The following is a 24181-nucleotide window of genomic DNA, read 5'->3' on the forward strand; positions in this document are numbered from 1 at the left end:
CAGCAGGAAAAGTCATTGTTGTCCAGTGATATCTTTCATGGAGAAGTGAGGAAGTTAAGGCCTGGGGCCTTCATCACTGCCAGGGCTGCAACCTCGGAGCAGGACCTCTCTTTTCTTTAGACTTGCAGCCTTGAGTTTTCACATTATCAGTTATTTCTCACAGATCCAGGTGTTTAGATACCACTGGTCCCTTCAGTCCCTTGTCAGAGTCACTCACATCCTTTGTCACAGTCTTAACATCAGCCTGGGGCTCTTCCTTATTCTTCAGCATAATTTCTGCCAACAAGTTCCTCTGATATGGGGTTCCATGTCTCCTCTCTTGCTCTGGCTACTTCAGGTGGCTTTAAACCCTTTTTTCTGGTGGTGTTTTCTTGAAGGAGAAGATTTCCTGTCTTTTCCAGACTTTGGCTTTCCACTTCCCTCCACGATGCTGAGGCCCTGCCCTGGCAGCAGTCATGTCCTGTTTCCCCATCTAAAATGGGAGTGAATCACAGGGGCAGGAGCAGTCAGGAAAAAAATAAAAGAGCAGGAAATTGAGCTAAAGGGAAAGCAGATCAGCACTTGCAATCACCACCATGCTAGAAAAGGAACATGCTTGAAGTCACACGCGCAGCCCCAGCCCTCCTCCATCCCATGTAGGGCAGCCCTTGTGGGAAGCTGCTCTGAAAAGAGGTGTGCAGTTCCATCCAAAATGCTGTATGGCACAGTTGCGTAAACAATTCCCTTGCAAGCCAGCAGCCCGCCTTCCCCTCAGGTTGTCTCTGGGCAGCAGTCCAGGGGTTTTTTTCCCAGATCTTTCTGCAACATTTGTCTCTGACATCTCGGTTGCTCTCCCTGCTGCTCACTTCCTTCCAGGCTGGCGGGCTCCTAAAGTGGCTTCCCTACCACAGTATGAGGCAGCCAGTGGCATCGCATCACCTGGCCCCTCCACATTCCTCCTTCACGCTGGTCAAAGACCAGCTTTCCCTCTGGATTCAGCTGGTCTTTCTCTGTATCTCCTCTTTACCCAGTGCTGCCTCCCTCTTCCTGAGGAACCACATATACATGTATGTATGTTTTAACATTATACCTCTATGGCAGGCACCAAAGATTCAGTTTAAATTCCAATATCCATCTTAGATCTCCGGTTTCTCCAGGGCTAACTTTGTTCCTGCCAGATCTTCAAGTGTGAAACTCCGAAACGCTGGGGTCCACTTAATTTTTCCCAGATAATTCTCTAGGATGGCATAGCTCCTTGGACCATGTGTATTAAACACAGTAACTCATCCCCAGTGATGATTTTTAAGTAGTGAATTTTTTCAAGCCTTTTAGCAGAATCCAGACATTGCAGCATGCAGCCAAAACCCTCCCACCATGACAGATTTTCTAAATGATGAAGGAAGAGCAGCAGGGGGTTGATCTAACACCAGGGATGTGGAAGGGAACATGGGCTCAGATTCCGAAAACCAAGAAACAAGGACTGAGTAATTCCAGGAGCTGAAGGGGGCCTACAAGAGAGCTGGAGAAGGCCACATTCCTCTCTTAATTAGTTCAGAGTTCAGCTCTCTACCGAGATCAAAGAAATTGGCTAGAGCTCCCTCCAAAGGCAAACAGTAAAGAGATCTTTTTATTACATGAGCCAATTTCATATGTGTTCGGCAATTATCACAAGGTACTCCAGCCCTACCAGGATTCACTACAGCATACACAACGTGTGCATGGTCCTCTGAAAGCTTATTTCACACCAGCCTTTGTGGCAAAGAGTGAAGGCAAATACAGCTGAGTGAAGGTAGAACACCTGAAGTGGATTTTGAAGATGAGTTAGAAGCAAGGAAAGGGAAGTAGAGTGATCTGTGGGGAATAGGATGGCAAATACCTTCTTATGTGTCTGCTCCACACCAGTCCTGCACCTTTTTTTTTTTTTTACTATCTAGGTGGGGACTGCATCCCCTCTCAGAAACTCACATTACTTACAGGAAAAGCAGAGTGTGCGGTCACCTTAAGCTGTTAGTCCCTCTCTGCTCTGTGCTCTTCTACAAAGATCATCAGTTCCTGAAGGCTGAAAGATGAAGCCACCCTGTTTTTTGTAGTATGCTCAGTTGGCTGCTCACTCCTTCAGCAGGCACCAGAAAAAAACAAAGAGGAAAGTGGCACCAAAAGGGAGTGCCCCAGGAAAACCAGAATTGTAGTTTAGCTTATTTCTTTCCTGGATTTGTCTCTTAGCCCTAGAAAAGGGATTGAGAGAGCTGGAATAGTGGTATTTCACACTCTCCTCCTTAAGGAGGCACTTCACCCTCTCCTCGCCTTTCAAAAAGGGGAGCAGAGCTTCATTTGGAACCACTACACAAGAGCAGCAAGCATATTCAGAGCTGAAATCCATGCTCTGAAGTGCTTGCATTTAATCTGGTACATGTAGTTTTCCCTAAAAAGTATGAACAGACATTTACCATGGGCTACTACAGCATAAGGGTATGCAGGTATGTTTTTATCTCATATTAGGTGACACTGCAGGATTACATTCCAGTTTATCTAGGAATATTTGCAATCTGCTCAGATCCTTAAGGCTCAAACATCCAAGGCATATTAAAAAGAATCTGAAGAGAAAAATCTCATTCATTCTCAAATGACCCCTAATAACTTGTCTAGAGCCTGGACTCAAAACTGTACTTTTAACCACTTGCAACAGTTTTCTTAGAACAGTGGAGATGACTTTATTCTCTCTACCAGCTTGTCAAACTGAACAACATCTTCTGGTGGAAAAACAGTCAAGGGACAGCCTTGACTTGAGAACAAAAATTAAGAGGAAAAAAAAAATTGAATAAGAAATTAGTTAGGTTGGAAAGGTGGTACAGACTGTAAAGGTAGCAGAACGCTTTGGAAAGGTGAGACACACTTGTGAGAAAGGGAGGCAGAGGTTCTGGAGTGAGTGCTATCTACCAGCTGTTCTTTAGAATCAGTGATTTTTAACTTTGGTGCTAAAGGCAAGGAACTGCTGCTGTCATTTCCTCTCCCCCTGCTATCCCTGTGGATACAAATGAAGTATCCCCTTACTGGTTTGGAGCTACAGCCAGGGGATGTCTGCAGCTCCAGCGTGGAGGGGACTCGACACCAGGTTCCCACCTGTCTGGACATGCTGCTGCCCAGCCCACAGCAGTAAAAAGGTGATCATCCACAGCCCATCAAGGTGATCTGACACCAGGTTCCCACCTGTCTGGACGTGCTGCTGCCCAGCCCACAGCAGTAAGAAGGTGATCATCCACAGCCCATCAAGGTGATCCTGGAGGAGGAGGAACTGGCCACCCAGGTTTCATCCTGCATGAGGCTACCAATTGCACACGTCTCTGCTGGTTAGACTGGAGTGCTTTAACGTGCAAGGTAGGCAGAAGTACCTGAAACTGATACTGCTGATTGACAGTGCTGTAGACGGCACTGCCATCTGATCAGTGTATGTAAGCAGTTATTCACGTGTTGGCATACAGAATCCAGCTTTGTACGTCCTACAGAAAGAAGGTACCCCCGATGCTGTCAAAAGATATCCCTTGCTAACTGTCAGTAACAAAACTAGCCAAATGTTAGTTATCCACTTTTGCCAAGTCCTTAAGCGCTTTTCTCATAAAGGGCCTCAAGAATTCTTCAGTAGTGCCAAATCTTCTGTTGGTCGTGATACGCTAATTTATGACTGATGTGAAGTCAGCTAACTGTGATAAATAACCCATCAAAGAACTGCAAGAATAAATGAAGCTGAATAAATTAGTGGAGGATCTGGAGCAAACGCCACCAGAAGACGGCCTGCCATGAAAAAGACATGTTCTTATGTTGCTCTCAACCGGTGGACTCATAAAAAAGAACAATTTATCAACACTTTGTGTCTGCTTCCTGTTGTCATTTGTCTTCCAGCTCTTGCTCCTTGCCTGTATTACGAAAAGCTCTCCACACCTGGCTGATGAAGCCACTGCTCCATTTCCATCTGAAGGACTGAAATACTCCCTGTTTTAGTGGGTGAAACCCTGAACTGTCTTGCCAGGTGTCAATGATAGAGTTGTATACAACAAACTTGCACAACAACAAACCTGATCAGCCCAGGGGACTGTTATCTCAGATTATCTGCCTATCACATTATCAGATATGTTATCTCATGTTATCTGCCTCTCTAGAAAGCTTCCCCCAAGAGCTTCTTTTAACTTCTTCACCCACTAATAACCTGGGGCAAATGGAAAGACCACTAAGCCTATCTCCACAAATGCAACTGTGGCTTATGAGAAAGAACACACAAATCTTTAATAATGAGATTTTAATTTGTAGACTTTGCTTCAAGTCCTTTCTCTGTAGGATCCTCTTCCAGTTAGCAATAAATAAGGCCCAATTCTAATTCTTCCCTTAATGTCTTTATTTGTTATGCATCAGGAGAATTTTACCAAGATTTTCCAAACAAGAAAACAAGAACAAAATATTCTCTCTTTGTAGGTACAATCATCAGGATGCAACTCTCCGAAAAGCACCTTTCAGGGCAGTGATTAACTAAATCAAGAGGAAAGCAAGAATCTTAAGACACACAAAAAGGAATTCACACGCAGAAACAACCTCGCAGCGTAAGGCTTCCCCAAATCTGCGGAGCACCACTTCCTACCGAGGAACAGCGCAGAGCTGGTAGGGATGCGGCTTCATTGTGGTCCCAAAAACAAACTTTGTACTGACTTCTGTCACTCCTTCTGGCAAGGTGAAGGTGAACGCTTGTAGCAGGGTGGAAAAGATGATGAAGAGCTCCATCCTCGCCAACAGCTCCCCCATACACGCACGACGCCCTGCGAAAAGCCAAAACAGGCCATCAGCCAAGGGATTTCTGTCACACCTCTCTTCCTAACCTGCCTGGGGATTTTGGTTGCCTGTTTTCTGCAGGTTTTGTCCTTTGCTCTTAACTGACTTTGTCATTCGGTGACTCAGAACTGAAAGGCTGCTTATATTTCCACCAAAGTTTTAATGGTTCTTTACAGCAGGCAGGAAGACACCACAGAAACGCTCACCAGGGTTGCACGGTTTACATTTACAGCCTTCCTGGCACTGCGCGCTCTGCTGCCGCTGTTTTGATAACTGGATTTCTCCTCCAGGAGACACTGGATCTGTCTTTCAAGAGGTACTTTTCTACTGCCATTACCTGCTCTTCCAATCTTTTTCCACATACCTTTGGGCTTTCTGGAGATCTTTAAAACAGTGGAGTGCGTTTATAGACCTGCCTGTGGAGGATTTTCCAGTTGTGTCGGGGAACGAATGGATCTTACATTGTTACCGCATGGAGGAGATAAATCCCCGCTCAGCACACGTACCTATCGAAAACGGTAAAAACGCTTCTCTGCTCACAAAGTTCCCATCTTTATCCAAAAAGTGGCCTGGGTTGAACTGCTCCGGTGTCTCCCATTTTCCAGGATCAGACAGAACAGAGTCAATATTTGCTAAAATGACGGTGTCCTGAAAAAAAGGAGCAGTGACTTCAGTTCAGTCTTATTGTTCAGACTCATCAGAGAAGCAAATAATGACAATGGAGTGAAGAATTTCATAAATTTAAGCTTTTGAGAATATTGTGACTTCTTTTCCTTTATTACTTCCTGCCAATAAGTTCAATAAAATGAATGGCTAGGATTTTACAATGTTCATATTGTTAAAATGTGTTCTTTTTATTCTTCCTACTGTCACTAAGTATTATTTATTACTTCTTCAGCTTTTGTGTTACAGAATATCATGAGTATCAGTTTAATTTTTCCATTTGTTGCTCGATAATTTCTGCTATGTTGGAGTTGCTTTGAGCAGGTCCACAAAAAAAGGCATGAAAATGAAACTACATGAAGAACAGTGATGGGAGAATATTTAGAAACAAATCCTAACATTCCTTGCAGTTACAAAACCCAAAAATACTTTTGTTTCATTATAACATTTGCAAGATACTGCATTTAAAAGCTTGTGATATGAGGATAATTTCAAATTTCCAAGGTTTTCAGTAAAACCTTATTTCCATTTTGGGAGGGCCTCTTCACCAGCCAAGAAGCCATTTTGACAAGGGACAGACTTCGATTACTGGAAATTAATGTGATTATTTCCAGTCACCATTCACAAGTTTTCTGTTAACAGAAACAATGATCTAAGAACCAACTGATAGTTAGGACAAAGTGCACATTGCCTTGCAGAAGGACAGCCTTAGAGACAGCCACAGCTTAGGGGCACTGCTAGAACCAATAGGACACAAGAGCAAAACCCTCCAAAGCCTTCCTAAATGCATCTAACGTACCAGCGACCTCCCAAAATCAGCAGTTCTCAATCACAGTTACATGAGAATTAAATCAAAAGAAACTAGAAAGGGACAGTGTTTTGGGAATCTTTGGCTTAGGTGGCTTCAGTCATTAGAAAGTTGCATTAAATCAGTTTTAAGAACTGCTACAGGAGCAGCAGATGTCGGATGCTCAATTACGCAGCATATCTGTACCTTTGGAATAGAAAACCCCAGCAGCTCGGTGTCCTTCACGCTCTGCCGAGGAAGCGCAACCAGGACGATGTTGCTGTATCGCTGGATCTCGTGAACGACTGCGTTCGTGTAACTTCCTGTCCTCGTAGCAAATCAAATGGGAACTGCCCAGAACAGCATCCAGCTCCTTCTGGACTTTCTCTAAGGAGGAATATTCAGCTTTAAATATACAACAATCTATAAACTCTGTCCTCATAAATTTTCCTATTGCTTTTAACAGTAAGAATAACGTCAAACAAGATGAAAAAGCTATTTTATAAAATAAGAATGCCCTCAAATTCCCATACAGATGACCCGAATAAAACTTGATACTGAAGTTGTTTATAGGCTGCATACCCAAGTAATACTTTAAAAATAACAGTAGCAGACAAAGTAGTTCTAGAAGAATATTTAGATTCCTGTTACATTTACACCTCTGGGGTAATTTATAAAAATACTTCTATTCATATTTCTTTTTACAGGCAGGGAATCAACTGGAAAATGAAATATTTATACTGTACTAAGAGATCAGTTTAGTAACTGATCAGGAATTGCTCTTCACACAGATTTTGCTTGTCATCTGGAGATGACCCAATTGCTGTTCTGTAACGACCTGCCTTGAGAAGCACTCACACAAATTAATTTTTCTCAATGACTTTTTTTTTTTAACTTACAATCTGAGCTGAAATGGTCTGATTAATACTCCAGCCTCTATCCTTGCAATTAGATTGACCCCATGCATCAGGTTACTTCAGACTGTTCCGATACATCCTGACAGGGTAAGGATTCAGTATGTGCAATCCGGTCTCGAATTTGGGGTTTTTTGAGGATCTGTCAGGTAACATCAGTGGGAGATCCTTTCTCCTTAACACTTCCACCATTTTCTTCTTACCAACCTCCTGCTGTGTCTGCTACCCAGCTCAGACTCAGATATGAGGCCTTTTGAAGTGATTTGTATACTTTTTAATCCTATCATGTATATTCTGACTCTTAACTTTTTTTCCTCTCCCAATCTATATCTTTCTTCTATGAATGTCATTACTAAAAGTATACAGTTCCAAGCTACTCACCCTGATCTTTTTTCATATCTATTTAGATAGAATAAATATTTCGTATCTATTTCTATGTAGACATCTAAGTTTGACGTTTTAAGCTTCTGGGAGCAACCACATATTTGCAGCCTCCCACTGCACTGAAATGATTTCTGCTGCACAGGAGCCAGAAGCACATCAAGGGTCATGGGTTAAAAAGGATGACCTGAGGACTGCACCTTGTCCTCAGAGGAAACATAATCATTATTTATTGCAATTTATCTCTTCTGAGACCGGACATCTCCATCTGATCAGATTGATCACACCCTGCATTCTCTATAGATCTCTTAAAAACAAAACCTAAAATGACCAACCTCTATGTTAGAAAGGATAGAGCAAGAAACAGATACACACAGTTCAGCTGATTAATTCCCTAATAATTAGTTCCTCTACTACTCTTTGACCAAGTTGACCACTATCTGAACATACCTAATTTCTAAAAAGTTGCAGAACTGTTAGGGTGTGCTTACCTTGAATATCAGGATAAACCACCATATAGAGCAATGCCCAACGTAAAGTGGTGCCTGTTGTTTCTGTACCCGCCAGAAAGAGGTCAAAAATGGTCTGGATCAAGTTTTCTTCATCATAAGTGGCATCAGGATCTCCTTTAGTCTGCAGATATGAATTGGAAAGGTCAAGTTATGCCACACAACAAAGGATTAAACCACCTTTCACCGCTGGAATAGTTACTGGTACTATAAAAAATGAAAAAAACCAAACAACCACCAAACAAACAAAAACCCAAAAAACCCAACCAATCAAAAATTATAGGACTAGAAAATAAAACTATAATATGAAGACGTTTTCTAATATTCTCCAGTACATTTGTCAATTTATCCTATCCACATATCACAAATCACAGAATATTGGGAGTTGGAAGGGACCTCGAAAGCTCATCCAGTCCAACCCCTGCCAGAGCAGGATCACCAGACCAGGTCACACAGGAACACATCCAGGCGGGTTTTGAATGTCTGCAGAGAAGGAGACTCCACAACCTCTCTGGGCAGCCTGGGCCATGCTCTGTAACTCTCACAGTAAAAAAGTTTTTCCTCGTGTTCATGTTGAATCTCCTATGCTCCAGCTTGCTCCCATTGCCCCTTGTCCTGTCATTGGACATCACTGAGCAGAGCCTGGCTCCTTCCTCCTGACACTCGCCCTTTACAAATTTATAAACATTAATGAGGTCACCCCTCGGTCTCCTCTGCTCCAAGCTAAAGAGCCCCAGCTCCCTCAGCCACTCCTCAGCAGGAGATGCTTCATTCCCTCCATCATCTTTGTGGCTCTGCACTGGACTCTTTCAAGCAGTTCCTGTCCTTCTTGACCCAAGGGGCCCAGAATTGGACACAATATTCCAGATGTGGTCTTGTTCTTCAGCCATGACAAAATTACCAGCTGTACATGCTTTCTACTTCTGCTGCAAGTCCCATCAAAGCAGTCATTTCTAGTTGTACCTTAACCATACGCAGATCTGTCATTATTGTGGTTATAGATAATCTACCTGTAAATCTACTGACGTTATTATGTCATCCTCCTCCTGACATCTCTTAGTGTCAGCTTTTTTTAATTCATCTGCCTATAAGCTTTTCTATGGAGAAATTATATACTTCTAAATTTAGGTTAGACATCATTATAATCAAAGGAGCTCTTAAAATCCTGTGTTAGTGGAGTGTAAGGAGAGTTCAGAGATACTCACTTTATCTATCTCATCCAAATAGTAATCAATAAAATCTTGATTTTCCTCTGGTTTTCCTTTTAGTCTGTGGCTTTCAAGTTCTTTCACTAATAGACCTCTCACAAAATTTATGCTGGATACATACTGCTTAAATGATGCTAGGAAACGGCCTGCAAGCCAGGGACACATTTCATATACCTATATGAGAGATATTGGAGATAAGCGGTATTACTCACATGAGCAAACTGAATTTGTATTCAAATACAGGCTTCTGGGCAGTGGAAAAAGCAAATTAAAGACTCCGATAACTTAATATTCGGCATTACATTGAAGGGATAGTGCCTATCCTGTGATTCATTAAAGTGCTTATAAACCCCATTTTTCCCTGGAGCACAATTTCTCTTAGTTTTATGCTGTACATCTTCCATTGTGATGTACAAAGGATAAATGAGGGTCCTCTGTACCCCAATTCTTTGCTGGGCTGAACTTTAGCAGCAAGGACCTCACAAAACTTGCCCCCGTTCTCAGTTTATCCCATGTACGCATCATTTCTACCTCATCACTAAAAAATAATCCAGGTTTACTTCTTTGACATTAACTGAAAACAGAAATACCCAAACCCAGGTTTATTTTCTCACTGTGGGATACCAAATACATGGGGATTTTACTCAGATATACACAAAACAACTTGATGAAGTAGAAATCCTGAGCCGTGTGGATTCCCTACTGCTTATTCACTGCTCTAAACCTATTCACGCTTTTCCACTTATGCCATTACAAAACCATGTCTCAGCAAAAAAGAAACTAAACACTTTTTACATTAATTCCATTCCTCTACTTAACTTCCCTTTCTTTTTTCCCCTTTTACAGATTGCACCACGTCCTTTTAGTTTCCAGAATTACTGCAGCTTACATTATGCATCAGGTCATAACTCTTTGGTATCACCTATTTAAATAGCAGCTGCATTACAAAGATTTCTCTTCCCACAAGCCTGTTCGCATTCCTGGCTTGCATTTCCTCTTCTTCCTACTGCGTAATTTTGCTCAAAACCACCTGTCCATTTACCAGCATAGCAGATTAGTGAGAGCATCATTAAAGGATTGCACATCACCGAGGAGAGCTGGGCAGAATGAAACCCTGGACTGAAATGTTTTTGTTAGCTGTGGGCACACTGTTAAGAGGCTTTAAGAACAGCTTCTCCAAACAACTACTGAGAGCAGTTTGTCAAATCTGATCCTGTTTTTTCCCTGATGCTAAAATGGCTTAGGAATTGTTCCACCTGCATCTTCAGGAAGAAAAAAAATCGTAAGTAGTTTCATTTTATTTTAATATTTTTAATCAAAAGTATCAAATTAGTCCTCAAATTCTCCAGGACCTTGACTACAGCAGTTTCCAGTTAGTGAGAGATGGTGGAAATAATGTGAGATACAAAGAGGAGTTCCAGCAAGTCCTGCAGGCTGCTTTGTACATAGGTAAATCAACTTCTGGACTATGTACAGTGTTGTGGTTCTCCTTCATAAATGGCTGATGGTATTTATTTTAGTTATAAAAGTAACAAGCAAGTTGCCTTTTCCATTATCTAGCTATATAAAGTAAACAAACAAACAAATTTTCCTCACAAAAAAAGAGACGCTGTTCCCAAATTCCATTATGGTATCGATGCATTCAATCAAGCGGTGAAAATTTTCATCGTCTCTAGAGAAGCAGTGTCCAAAAATCACAGCGCAAATCACATTGGAGACAGTGTGGACAATAGAGATCGTGGGGTCCAGAGGTTTTCCTGTAAACACAGTGCACAGCGTTCACCATTGACACTTCCTGCTCCTGCTTTTCCCACTGAAAGGGGAGCTGATCACGTTTTATAGACACTGATCAGACTGCTGCATGGAAGATTGCAATTTCTTTGTCAGGGACATGAGTAAAAAGAAACTTCAGACTTCTTAAAAACACTGTTAAAAAAGGTAAGACTGCTGGTGGGAATGGAATTAGTAGCAGTCAAAAAATACCCATGTGAGGTGAGCTTTTTTCAACACACTTGCCAAAGCAGAGCCACAGGACTGTGCAGCTTTTAATATTTCGTGCCTTGCTTTACTTTGCTGCAGAGGAGTACGGGGTGTTGTGACACTGACTTTGTTACTGTTTGCTGTTACCCCAATCCTGTGACCACGAGTACTGTAAAAATCACTAACAGCCCTCACAGACAGGGCCTGTGGAGTCCCGGCTCCAAGTTCACGCAGTGGCGTTTCACGTGTAGCACTTCTACACAGAAATGCCTCATGCAGATCATGTTGTTCAGACCTTTGCAAATCAGCTTTGCATGGGCACTTTAATTCCCTTTTTGTAATCAAATAGTTTCAAAAGCTACAGGTGAGCCCTCCTTCAGCAAAACCACCCTGTGCATGACCGACCTGCACGCTGAATCACGTACCATTCATTTTCTGCAAGTACTCCACCAGGTGACAGGCTTCCTCCTGTAGGCGATACTCCTGGTCTTTCTTCCCTACTCCTATTTTCCTCATTGTTGCAAGTCCAAAATGCCTCTGTTGCTTCCAGACATGACCATTGGAGAACAAAACACCTAGGGTCGTAATGAACTAACGCTGTTAGTGCTTTATAAATTAACAAATTGACCCAGTTAATACATCAATGAAGTTTCTCATTCGGATTTTTTGTCACATTTTTGCCAGGCTGGCAGCATTCCTCTTTCCTCTTCTAGTTTAGCCATCTATTTCCTGTAAAGAACCTCTTACAATTGCTATATTCTACCATTGTTCTTCCAATAGAATCAAAAAAGAAGCGTTTCATAAAAACTCATTAAAATATTAACCTTTTTTTCCCCTGTAAATTAACGACTTCAAGGCTTTAAGTCAGTTTCCAAAACCAGGGTTAGAACAGATGAAAAAAACACGTGAAAAATAATAATTACCATTTCCATGAGTCAAAATCTGGAAGCTGCTGCGTATTGGCCTTCCAGTGACGTCTTCAGCGTGGGCAGTCAGACCTTCCTTCACCGCCTGAAACCCTTGCAGGAAGACTACAGGCACGTTTGTGAGCCATAAAGTGAAGATGTTACCGTGAATTTTGGCCATCTGTAGAACAAAGCAGCATCAGAGCATGGGTGAGAAGCAGCACCTTTAAATCAAACAAGAACCAGATCTTTTCCCTTGGCAGATGCCCCAGGCGGGATTGACCTTCAGAAGAGAGCATCAAATGTGTTCTTACACTGATTTAGCTCTAAGTAAGGTTTCTATCTAAAGTCTCACTCACTGAGGATCAACATGTTCCTAAAATGTCATCAAATATTGCCAACATCTGTGATGTTATCGCACGTCTTATAATTAAAAACTCATTGCAGATGGACCTGTTCGTAAGAAGAAAATATTGGCTCATGAGTTTTACATGAGCCATCTACAGATTCCCCTTGGTGCATTAAGTCTAGCAACAGCAGCTGAGGAGGAACCACCACCCTCTCCTCTCTAGCTCAGCTGTCACAGCCCTGTGGCCACAGTGCAGGCACCCAGACCCACAGACATCACCAGGAGTGGGCAGGACCGGCCTTTCCCTGCCTGCAGAATCGGGAGCTGGAAAAGTAAAAGGTTGAGAGAAGTAAAACAAAGCAGAGAGCAAAACATCCCAAGAGCTGCAGGACCAGAGGAGTAGATAATTCTGCTACCTGGAAGCAAACAAGAGGAAACAGATATTACAAAAATTTATACACTTGCACTTGCACATTTGTGTTCAATTTCATTTTTTTCAGAAGGACTAATTCATGGCTTTTGAAATCTTGGGATAAACAACACCACTCTTCAAGTTTGGGAGGTCAGAAATAGAAGAAAATACAACAGACATGCACTGGCTATAATTTTATGTCGTGCAGTCATACTTTGCCTTGAAACATGCAGCTCAGGAGAAGAGAGCATCAAACAGAGAGGAACTGGGGAGAAGGAAGGTTGAGAACAAAGAGTGAAATGAGGTGCTATGAGTTATATATTTAAATATCTAATATATACATATGAGGAATATAAAACACTAGGATACAAATTCTAGAAGTGCTGTGCATTACAACTTCACTTAGAGGAGAGACTGAGCAAGGGCACACAACTAATTAGTCCAGCTACTTACACTCTCAATCAGGCTCAGCAGACTGAAGTCTCTTGTGAAAATTTAACTAAATTGTATGTCAGAATTAGATGTATTCCAAGAATTTTTGAAAAATCAGTTGAATAAGTATAAAAAAATTCATCCTTTCTATACTGGAAACACATATACACTCAGTAGCTATCTCATGGATATTTAGAAACTGCCAGTGCAACAGCAGTCAACACACAGACGTGCAACAGACTGCTCAGAATTAGACTCTGCTTTAAAATTTATCTTTTTCCTAAGTGTAAATCAGGAATGTTATTCATCAGTATTGTTTTGTTCATAAACTCTGCACATAAGGTATTAATGAAATATTTCATAGTAAGCTGGAAGTTTTCATACCAAGAAACAGATATTTCGTGATCCCCACTTATTTTCACATTTATGCAATTTAGAATAAACCCTTTCTAACATTCAAAATAAGACTATGATGTTAAACACTCACAGTCACTTTAAATCAGTTTATGAGTGCATCAGTTAACTGCCCGAGAACACGTACTTTTCTAAGGACCTCATGGTGAACCTGGAAGTTCATCTGCAGCAGATTTCCAAAGAAAGGGTACGGAGTTGGTCCAGGAGGAAATCGTCTTCGCATCCACTGCAGTTTCAGGAACTGCATAAACAGCAGAGACACCACAAAAAGCACCAGCGCCACGCTCGCCGTTAACATTTCACTTGTGATTGACGAGGCTACGTTGTCTCTGAAAAATCGCTGTACAGACAGAGGATGGATCCACTTTATCTTGTTTTGCGGGGCACCTCCCTGCAGAGAGAAGATGATGTTGAAGATTCTGTGCTCTCAGTCCTTCCCTCTATCACTTCACATCCCCATCCCAGGGGCTAGAGCTGGCTGACAACTCAGCAGGACAGAAAGGTTACCAGTTATAGTTGTTGTTGTTGTCATTATTATTATTATTATTAATTACCTTACTAGTGAATCCTCCTCCTTTCCCTCTCCCCAGGAGAGCTGCTGGCCCATCCTCCTTTCACGCCTTCCTTCCAGCTCTCACAGAAAGGGATCCATTGGCCCCCTATGTAGGTATTTGAACTGAAATGCACTGCAGCCTGTGCCCTACCTAGCAGCTTGTCTGCACCCCATTACTTATGTTCCATGCCTCAAATTCAGTATCAGGAATAATCCCCACCTCCCACCCACAAAGCACATTGCTGTGAGGGTGCCTGCCAGGCAAGTGCTAGAGAGGGAACTCAGCCAAGCTAATGAAAATGTCTTAGAATGTTTTCCCTATCTCACCTGCCCAAAGAGTCATGTTAGGAAAGCACATCTTAGACACCATGCGACAGGGATGAGCATCAACAGCTAAGAAGAAATAAGGCAGCAGACACATGCAAACAGAACTTAACTCTTAAAGGGGGCAAACACCTCCCATAACTTTGGGAGACATACTGGGAGACAGTCTCCAGTACCAGATTCACGGCAGCCCTTGGTGAGAGCAGAGGTCCCTGCCCAGGATCAGAGCAGCCTTCTCCTGGCCATGGTGGGAAGGGACCAAAAAGGGTTTCCCTAGGCACAGACATCTTTAGTTTTGTACAACACTGATCACTCACCCCATCTCGGAGCCAGTCTCGAGAAGATCAACCTTCTCGAACTGCCCACAGACCAGTCCTTGTCTGGAGGAGACTTTGGTGCTCTCACAGCCCAGGGAAGGCAAACGTCGTCAGGAGCTCCAAGGCACAAGACAGCCACGAGCTGCAGCCTTGCTAAGAGCAGAAATAGCAGACAAACAGGGCTGGAAAACAGCACACACAAATAAAGAAAAGATGAGAAAATGAGGTATAAACAACTACAGTAAATGCTGTCACAAACGTGTGCCAACTTCAGGTGCTCATTTGAGAGCACAAGGAATCGTGTTTTGAGGCACTGATGTCTTGCAGTACTTGAACTCTTCACAGCAGACTGCTCTGACATCAAGGTGGGTTAATTTAAACAAGCAGAAAGGAACAGAAAATGCAGGAAGGACACAGGAAGACAAACAAAAATGGATCTTACCTCTTCACCTAACACCACAAATCCCCAACATTTACTTCAATATATTTCCCAGCAATAGTAATAAATTTCCCAGCAATAATAATAAAAATAGTATCTATTGTTTAACAATTAACAGCTGGGGGTCGGAGGGAGTCCGACCGAGATGAAGGTGTCCAGCAGCCAAAAGACAGAGAAGTATGAATTAAGTCTACACCCATTCACAGGACTTGCTATACAGCATTGCACACTTGTTAGTTAGCCTGAGAACATGCTCACATTTGTGTTTCCGGTAAATTCGCTCTTCCTTGCAAAGAAACCTGAAAATCCAGCTGTGACACTGAAAGTACAATACCTGTGTATGCAAACTTCTCAGTAACGGTACCAATATATACTGTCCATCTGTCCTGCAGTTGGCTTCATATACAAACAAAATCAAGATGTTTAAATGGGTAAATTAATAAATACCATACTGATATTGTAATAATACAGGCAATATTTAAATCACAAACCAATAATTATTAAAGAACATGGTGTTCTCAAAAATACCATGGTGGGTTGTTCAACTGCACATGAAAACTTAAATCCCTTTGATTACCAGATTAAAGTTAATTATAATGATTTTTTTAAATACTCTGATTAGACGTTTACGAAAGCCCTTCAATCCTTCCCACGTTGTACTTTATTAAAGTTAAGACGAGTTTCAACTCGTAGCACATTGAAATGTCTGAACACCGATTTGTTGGTACGAACACAAGGCAAGCCAGTTCTTACAACTTTGCTGACTTAGCTCCACTGGTTTGAGATGTGAAAAAAACCTTTGAGCAGCCGATGGTGCTGCACTGATGAAATTCCTCCTGAGGACAGGTTCACGGTACCAGATATTTGTTGGTTTATGCCTTTGCGAGGTGCAGGACCATCCCGTCGGCAGAAAAGCTCTATCACAGCACACTGGTCAAGAGGCTTCTTGGGGTGGACAAGTCAGAAGCAGCAGCAGGGTTTGTTTCCAGCTCGTACATCAGGGTCAGACTGCAGCATTGATCTGGTTCTGACAAAAGAATTGCAGATGTTATAGCCATTTATTGATACATATTTTTTAGGCTCCTTAATCTTGTTCTTTTATAAGGAATGTAAAACTTTACCAGATAGAGCTGGACCAAGCTTGGAAGAAAAAAATCTCACACAATGTTCACTGCTTGCTGACTTTTTGGATATGAAAGGCAGGACCAGGACCATTGCACCATCCCACATTGGCAGGTCACCCCAACAAGCAATTTCACCCTTTTCTACAAATTTCTTATTTTTCTTACACTGATTTCTCTTCACCTTCTTGTTTGTTGTTAAATTTGAGGTACGTTTTCTCTTCTTCTTGACCATTTTGCAGCATTACAAACACTGTAAAAGAGCAGTCGCTTTGCACTTAGGAACAGTACTGACTGCATGGACATCAGTTTGGGAACCAGAGGTCTGAATATCAGTTTTTAAAACACTGGGCATGGTAACAGTGGTCTGACAGCTCAGTACTGCTTGGGACAGAGATTAGGAATGAGAGAGCCACAGCACATTGTACCAGGCAATCAGGGACGGGCACAAAATATCCCTTACAGAAGTCTGTCCCATTAAGACTGCAGAGCAAAAGTCTCAAACAGCTCAAGAGCTCTATTTAAAAACACAGAGGTTATCTGGTCTGTGAAAGGTTAGCTGAAAGGTTAACTCTCCCAGTGCCAATTGGTTCCTTGCTTTAATTGACCACGTTTCCTTTTGCCTACCACAGCTTTTACCTTCCTGTTTGGGAAATTAAATTCCGATATCGAGCTACTAACAGCAGAAATTATGCAATCCACCCCAGCAGCCTTCACCTGTGGCCTCCACACCCCAATGGCTCCACAGGCGACCTCTCAGGTGTGGTGAAAGATGATTAAAGAAATGCAGATACATAACTGCTATTCAGCAACATAGAAAAACTTTTTTTTCCCCTTAATCTCTTGGAAAAAAAAAACCCAATGGAGATAGAAGTGCCTTGTACAAATTTGTAAAAGGACCTGCACCTCCATTGGTTATTTTTTTAAGAGACTTTAAGTGAAAAAAGTTTTAAAGCAATAAATCTTGTGTGCCTGTTCCCAAACCTCACCTCTTTCTGAGTCTCTTCCACATCCTGTATTCATAAAGATGCCAGAGACATTCATGTCAACACAGCAGACACAAGTTACCCAATCATCTCAACATATCCATGTTTTCAACACCATCTTTATATCAGCAGAAAAACTGCACCCTAGTTTTGCAGTAGCGCACAACCCACCCTGCACTTCCAATAGGATTTACATCAACACAACACAGCATCGCAGAGCTGGATACAGCTTAGAGAGCAGGAGAGCCTCATCAGCCTGATCTGTTTGAGCTTACCCTCCTCTTCTGCCAGGCTCTGAGGAGCTGCAGCAGCAGCCAGTGCCATCCACATGAGCCCCTACCCAGAGGAAAGAGCACTGAGCCTTCTGATACTGAGCTCCTTCACAAAAATGAGGGTTTTTTAACCAACTGCATTACATTAAAGAAGGAAAACTCTAACATGGTGATTAAACAAGGCAATGACAACTAATCCTTGAAGTATAATTGCAATAACGATTGTTAAGTCTTCTCCTCAAGGAAGAAAACTGGTAGAGCAGCAGAGCATTTGTTTGCAACACACACTCAAAGCCCTTCCTTTGGCCTCGATTTTTAACTCTTGCTGGGTGACAAGGACATCCTCACAGCACGAGTGGTTCCTGGCACTTGCTCTTGGGCACTGGTTCTGCTTCTGCCAGCTGCACCTCACACAGCTCTTCCCCCAATGTGCACGCTTTACCAACAGGCACTCCTAACGCAGCAGCTCTGCTGTGTCTCCCTCAGCTCAGCTGCTGCAAGGCTGCATGCAGCTGCCCTCGTGCTCATGGAAAACTCTCAAGAAGTTTGGTTCCCACACAGCTCCCAGCAAACACCACATAAATTTCTCTTGTCCCATCTCTCCTATGCAGGAGCCAAGCTTTGCTTCACAAGGCTGCAAGCAGTGCCCTTAACTGTGCTTTCAGGCATCGATAGAGAGACATGGCCAACCTGGACCGCTGTGCACAGCAATACAGACCTCGCTGTGCGAGAGGACTCACTCTGATGGAAATGCCTCAAATGCACCAGCATAACATGAGACAAACAGCCAGACAAAGTCTCATACCTAGTTGAAGCATCCCTCCACAACTCTGTTCTCCCATTCAACCATACCTCCGGGAAGAGCATTTCCATACCTCACTCCAAATTTGAGAATGCGTGGGCATGAGAGGAAGACCCCCAGCACCTGGATTTAATGTTCCTTCTCCCTCCAGTAAAATTCCTGTTGAGTTTCGAGTAAGACTAAACACCATAATTTTCCATGTTTATTTAATTTGTAATACAACAGGGGGAAAAAAATGTACAGAGAATTTCCAGACACAGGAAAACCAGAGTATTTTTCAGGGCTGGCTACTTAGACACGTAACACAACAAGGACAGATTCACACTGAATTTGAGCTAGGAATGAACAACATAAAAGCTGCACAGAAGATCAGGGCACTAGCAAACCTGTGTCAACATGTCTTTCTCAGATCTGTAATCCTCTGCAACCTAGCAAAGAACTGCACAGAGCTTGTAGGGATGGGGTTTCATTGTACTCCCAAAGACGATGTCTGTGTTGACCTCCTTAACTCCTTCTGGTGGAGTGAACTTGAATGTTTGCAACAGGTTGCAGAAGATGATGAAAAGCTCCATCTTTGCCAGCACCTCACCCAGACACGCGGTGGCCTGCGGAGGGACAGAGGAAAGAGCAGTCAGTCCCCACAGGGGCCTCCAACCCACACCTGCCCCCGGCTTCTCAAAGCAGCATCGCCCAGCTTCATCAAAAGCTTTGCTGAATGCGAGGTTTTCCTTTCAGAATGAACTGACCAAGCACTTGAGATGTCTGCAGTCCTTCTTTGCAGGATCTGCCCAGATTACAGAAGATACCACAGATGTTTCTCAGTATTTTCATACCTTACATCCTAGTCTATAGGACTCCCCGATTCTGTGAACTGAGTTTCAGTCTCTTGATTCCAAATGAGAATGACAAGAAAGGCATCTTTAGGTTCCCTCATAGCTTCCATAAGGCACAGGCTGAATTTTCTTCACTAATGGTAGTGAAAAATCAGAATATAGAGAACATTCTACATCTGACCAGACATTTCCTACATAACCTGTTGAAGAAAAGCTTTCTGAATTTATCAGGTAACCATGTCCAGGATATAATTTCCAGTCAGACACATCTGACCAGACATTCCCTACATAACCTGTTGAAGAAAAACTTTCTGAATTTATCAGTTAACCATGTCCAGGATATAATTTCCAGTCAGAGAAAGACAGAGACAGACACTGAAATGTCGTGGTTAGGCCATTCAACTGGGATGTGAGAAATCAATGTTCAAAACCCTCTTCTGCCCAGTTTAGGGCAGGAACCTGGGGCTGACACTGCCACATCTCAGCCAAGAGCTCTGACAACCTGGCTATTCCATCCTGACATCATCCCCAAGGCCTTTTGTGTTTGTTTAAGCTTCTATAAAATCCCACACTGCTTGCAAGTGATTCCAGAAGCTCCCCAGCTAAGATGTAACTACCTGGGACGTATTTGATCCAGCTTCAAATTTCTGCACCAAAGAATATTGAATTATTTGTACAGAATGAATCAGCTCCAGCAGAGCGGCCTGCCACAGAACAGCCACTATAACAGCATAACCTGGCATTTGCAGAGGATGACAGCGAACAGCAGTGTAAGGACTCGAATCCCCAAATTACTGGCAATGCTAGGGCCTTACTTGTTTTACCTTCTCTGCTTTTTCACAACAATCTAAGATCAAGTGTTTACACAATTACCAAACAACTTATTTTCCTAATAAAGCATTTTTCTGGGCTGGGAAAACGATCTGCTCCTATAGTTTGGGATCACAGAATCACAGAATGTGAGGAGTTGGAAGGAACCTGGAAAGCTTCCTCAGTCCAACCCCTGCCAGAGCAGGATCACCAGAGCAGTCACACAGGAACGCGTCCAGGTAGATTTTGAATGTCTGCGGAGAAGGAGACTCCACAACCTCTCTGGGCAGCCTGGGCCATGCTCTGTAACCCTTACGGTAAAAACGTTTTTCCTCATGTTCAGGTTGAACCTCCTATGCTTCAGCTTGGGACCATTGCCCCTTGTCCTGGCATTGGACATCACTGAGAAGAGCCTGGCTCCTTCCTCCTGACACTCGCCCTTTACAAATTTATAAATATTAATGAGGTCACCCCTCAGTCTCCTCTGCTCCTCTGCTAAAGAGACCCAGCTCCCTCAGCTGCTCCTCAAAAGGGAGATGCCCCACACTCCCTTGGACCTTCTCCGCAATGAAAACAACACAGCTTCACACTCACAATCCAACCCATGCCAATGGGTTCAGACAGCAGCGTACCCACCTGCTGAGAAGGCTAAGAAGGCCTCTCGGGTCACAAAAGTGCCCAGGGTTGAACTGGTGAGGGGTCTCCCAGTATTCAGGGTCAAAAAGCGCCGAGTCTATGTTTGCCATGATAATGGTGCCCTGCAAGGAAGATGCTGCTGGCTCAGTTCTGTCTCTCACATCGAGAAAGGACACAGACAGATTCCAGCTATAATTTAGGACATTGCTGGTCACGTTGAGAGACAGCAGAAATAAAAGGTTCTCTTATTAGGAATAAAAATTTAATCTCAAACTGTTCTGAAGTTTTTTTTCTTCAAAAAGTAAGAAACTTCAGTGTTTCAGGTTCAGGAATATCCTTGTATTCTTTCATGTCTCCTCCTTTTCCTTTCTGTTAGCACATGGAAAAGAATGAGCACGTTATTCTAAATCTAGTACAATTATTTTCCCACTTCTGAAAATCTTTGACAGGTTTTGTCAAATGAAGAATAAAACACCCTGGAAACTAAATAGTATATTTCGAATTCTCTTTCTCAGGATGGAGGTGGGAAAGGCGTGCACGACAAACACCATGGAGCAGGGGTGTGCAGGAAGGTGCCTCCACATGTGCCTTTGGGGAGCTTTGGCACCAAGGTTAAGTCTGGAAAAGCTCGATGAGTTGAAGAAGCTGGCAGAAGCTTTTTATTTGAAGTCAGGTGGCAGGTCAGAAGCTGCAAGAAAACATCTTCATGATATTGCAAATACAATGCCAGGAAGATAATAACAAGAAAAGGAATCCTGATTCAATTGAGTGGTTGCTATGTATTGTCTCCAGCACCACCAGTGAAGAAAATACCGCACCTCCCATTTGTCCACAATACCCCGGCACTATCAGCCTGCTGCACCTTCCCTGCTGACACCACTGTACGGCCCTGGTAAATCTTCTCTGGGGACTTTTGAAGGTGTCAGAGTTCAAATGCTTGTAAAGCGTTTGAAAATCACGGGAAAGGAAGACTCTGCAGCAGTCTCACAGAACACGAGTTCAGTGATTGTCAAACTGTGCTTTTGGAAAGCGTTTTTACTTGCTGACTGCGAGAACAAAGATCAGAGGGCATGGGAGGGGAACTGTGCTGTCACCAGCACCCACCCGTCCTGAACTGGAAGGGAAAGGGGTTGATGGTAAATGGGACTGCAAGGAATTAACTCATGGCCAAAGCTCACATGGGAACAGAAAGGATGTCTGAACCTTTGGAATATGATACCCCACAACGGTGGTATCCTTCACTGCTTCTCTGGGAATTGTGATCACAATAATGCTGCCAAAGCGCATGATCTCATGAACCACAGCATTTGTGTAAGGCAGTTTCTTCCGCTCCTTGTAGCAGATCAGATGAGAGAGACTCAGAACAGCATTCAGCTTTTTATGGACTTTTTCTAGAAAGAAAAGAAATTACAGATACAACAGCACTGGTCTGCATGAAACAGAGTTTTCATTTCCTTTTTGGATTATAGTAGTGGCAGGAAAAATACAATATGTAAATAATAAATAAAATATCAATCAAATAATTCAGACATTTTGAAACTAGTACGCAACTATGCCCTTGCCTAGAATTTTCCGGTCATCTTTTTGTCTTCCTTCTCTATTTAACATCCCTACACATCACAATAAATACACTTATTGTACAGAAATACAACTGGTGTCTCAGCTAATGAGCACAAATCATTTATTCCTATTACACATTCTGGATACCAGAAAAGTGTTGCTTTACCCTAACCCACACACATATTTCACCTCGAATGTTTTCAGCCAGGCTGTATCTTCCATTACATGCTTACAGCACTGAAACAGGCTTACAAAGTTAATGAGACAAAGTATGGGATCCGAAGCTGAATATCCCTGAAATGCTTTAAAAATCTCTCTGAAAATTTTCTACTTCATTGGATTCTTAAAAGCGAAGCTCAAAAATGTGAATCTTAAAAAAAAAAAAGTAAGCTTAATCTTCAGAAAAACTAGATCTGAGCTAAAAAATAAAATACAATAAAAAAAGAATGTAACAGACAATTGTTTTACTCAAAATACACGTGTACAACTCACCTTGGACCTCAGGGCTACAAAGATGATTAAGGGAGTGGAGCATCTCCCTTATGAGGAGCGGCTGAGGGAGCTGGGTCTCTTTAGTTTGCAGAAGAGGAGACTGAGGGGAGACCTCATTCATGTTTATAAATATTTAAAGGGTGAGTGTCACGAGGATGGAGCCAGGCTCTTCTCGGTGACAAACAATGATAGGACAAGGGGTAATGGGCACAAGCTGGAACACAGGAGGTTCCACTGAAATTTGAGAAGAAACTTCTTCTCAGTGAGGGTGACAGAGCACTGGACCAGGCTGCCCAGAGAGGTTGTGGAGTCTCCTTCTCTGGAGACATTCAAAACCCGCCTGGACGCCTTCCTGTGCAACCTCATCTGGGTGTTCCTGCTCTGGCAGGGGGATTGGACTGGATGAGCTTTTGAGGTCCCTTCCAATCCCTAACGTTCTGTGATTCTGTGATAAGCCACCATATAGAGCAGAGCCCAGCGCAGAGGTGGCTGTGGTCTCTGAGCCACCCAGGAGAAGGTTGAAAACAGACTGCACCACGTTGTCTTCATCAGACGGGGAATTCGGGATGTTTTTAGTCTATGGGTGTCAGTGAAATGAGATATACCTGTGCAACAGTTAGCACTGAGCCATACAGCAACCGCTGTACCCAAACAAGCAATAATATTTCTAGAGGATGAAGAAAACACAGGTACAGAACAATGATTTATGCAAATATTTTCCTCAAATAAGTACATCACTACTGTTGAACTGCAGGTGGTGTCGAAACTCTCAGGTGTCCAAGGTCCTGCTATGCTGTGTTCTAGAGCGACTTACTGCCTTGCTGCTAACTTCCACAGCAGAAAACACACATTTCAAAGTAGTTTTTACCCCACCCTTGCCACTCTCTGCACATTTGCTGATATTAGTTATCTCTTATTATATGTGTTATAATCTTCAAAGAGTTATGTTTTTTCAGAGCAGACTGCCATTATTTTAAGATTGCTATGATAGAGTACTACTAAGCACAAAGATAATAAAGGCAAATATTAATAAGATACAAAAAATAAGACACAGCCTGCACTAAGGATTCCACTGTATAACAACAAACCAATGTAATAACTTTATACTTCTAAAACAAGTTATTAAAGAGCTTTTAAAATGTATCTGTAGAGCTCTGTAATAACAAAGCTGCAGGGAATCAGCTTCTCATAGGTTCTGTGTCACAGACAGCACGAATTACTCACTGTCTTGACCTGATCCAGGTAGAAGTCTATGAAATCTTCTGGTTCACCTTTTGTGCCTCTTTCC

At 42.6% G+C, this 24181-nt stretch overlaps 1 protein-coding gene and 1 pseudogene across 1 annotated transcript; both read right to left on the minus strand.

The window, feature by feature from the left end:
- Positions 1-4602: 4602 nt before the first annotated feature.
- LOC104544261 (cytochrome P450 2J6-like) lies at positions 4603-14046 on the minus strand. Its single transcript, XM_010189082.1, is given in 10 exon segments — positions 4603-4781; positions 5301-5442; positions 6452-6563; positions 6565-6631; positions 8031-8172; positions 9254-9430; positions 10853-11013; positions 11662-11811; positions 12160-12322; positions 13876-14046. Coding segments are annotated over 10 exon segments (1464 nt in total).
- Positions 14047-18990: 4944 nt separating this feature from the next.
- The window catches only part of LOC104544262, a 10129-nt pseudogene continuing 4938 nt past the window's right edge, over positions 18991-24181 (minus strand).

The sequence above is a fragment of the Mesitornis unicolor genome, unplaced genomic scaffold (genome assembly GCF_000695765.1).
Source record: "Mesitornis unicolor isolate BGI_N332 unplaced genomic scaffold, ASM69576v1 scaffold487, whole genome shotgun sequence".
NCBI classification, from domain to species: Eukaryota; Metazoa; Chordata; class Aves; order Mesitornithiformes; family Mesitornithidae; genus Mesitornis; species Mesitornis unicolor.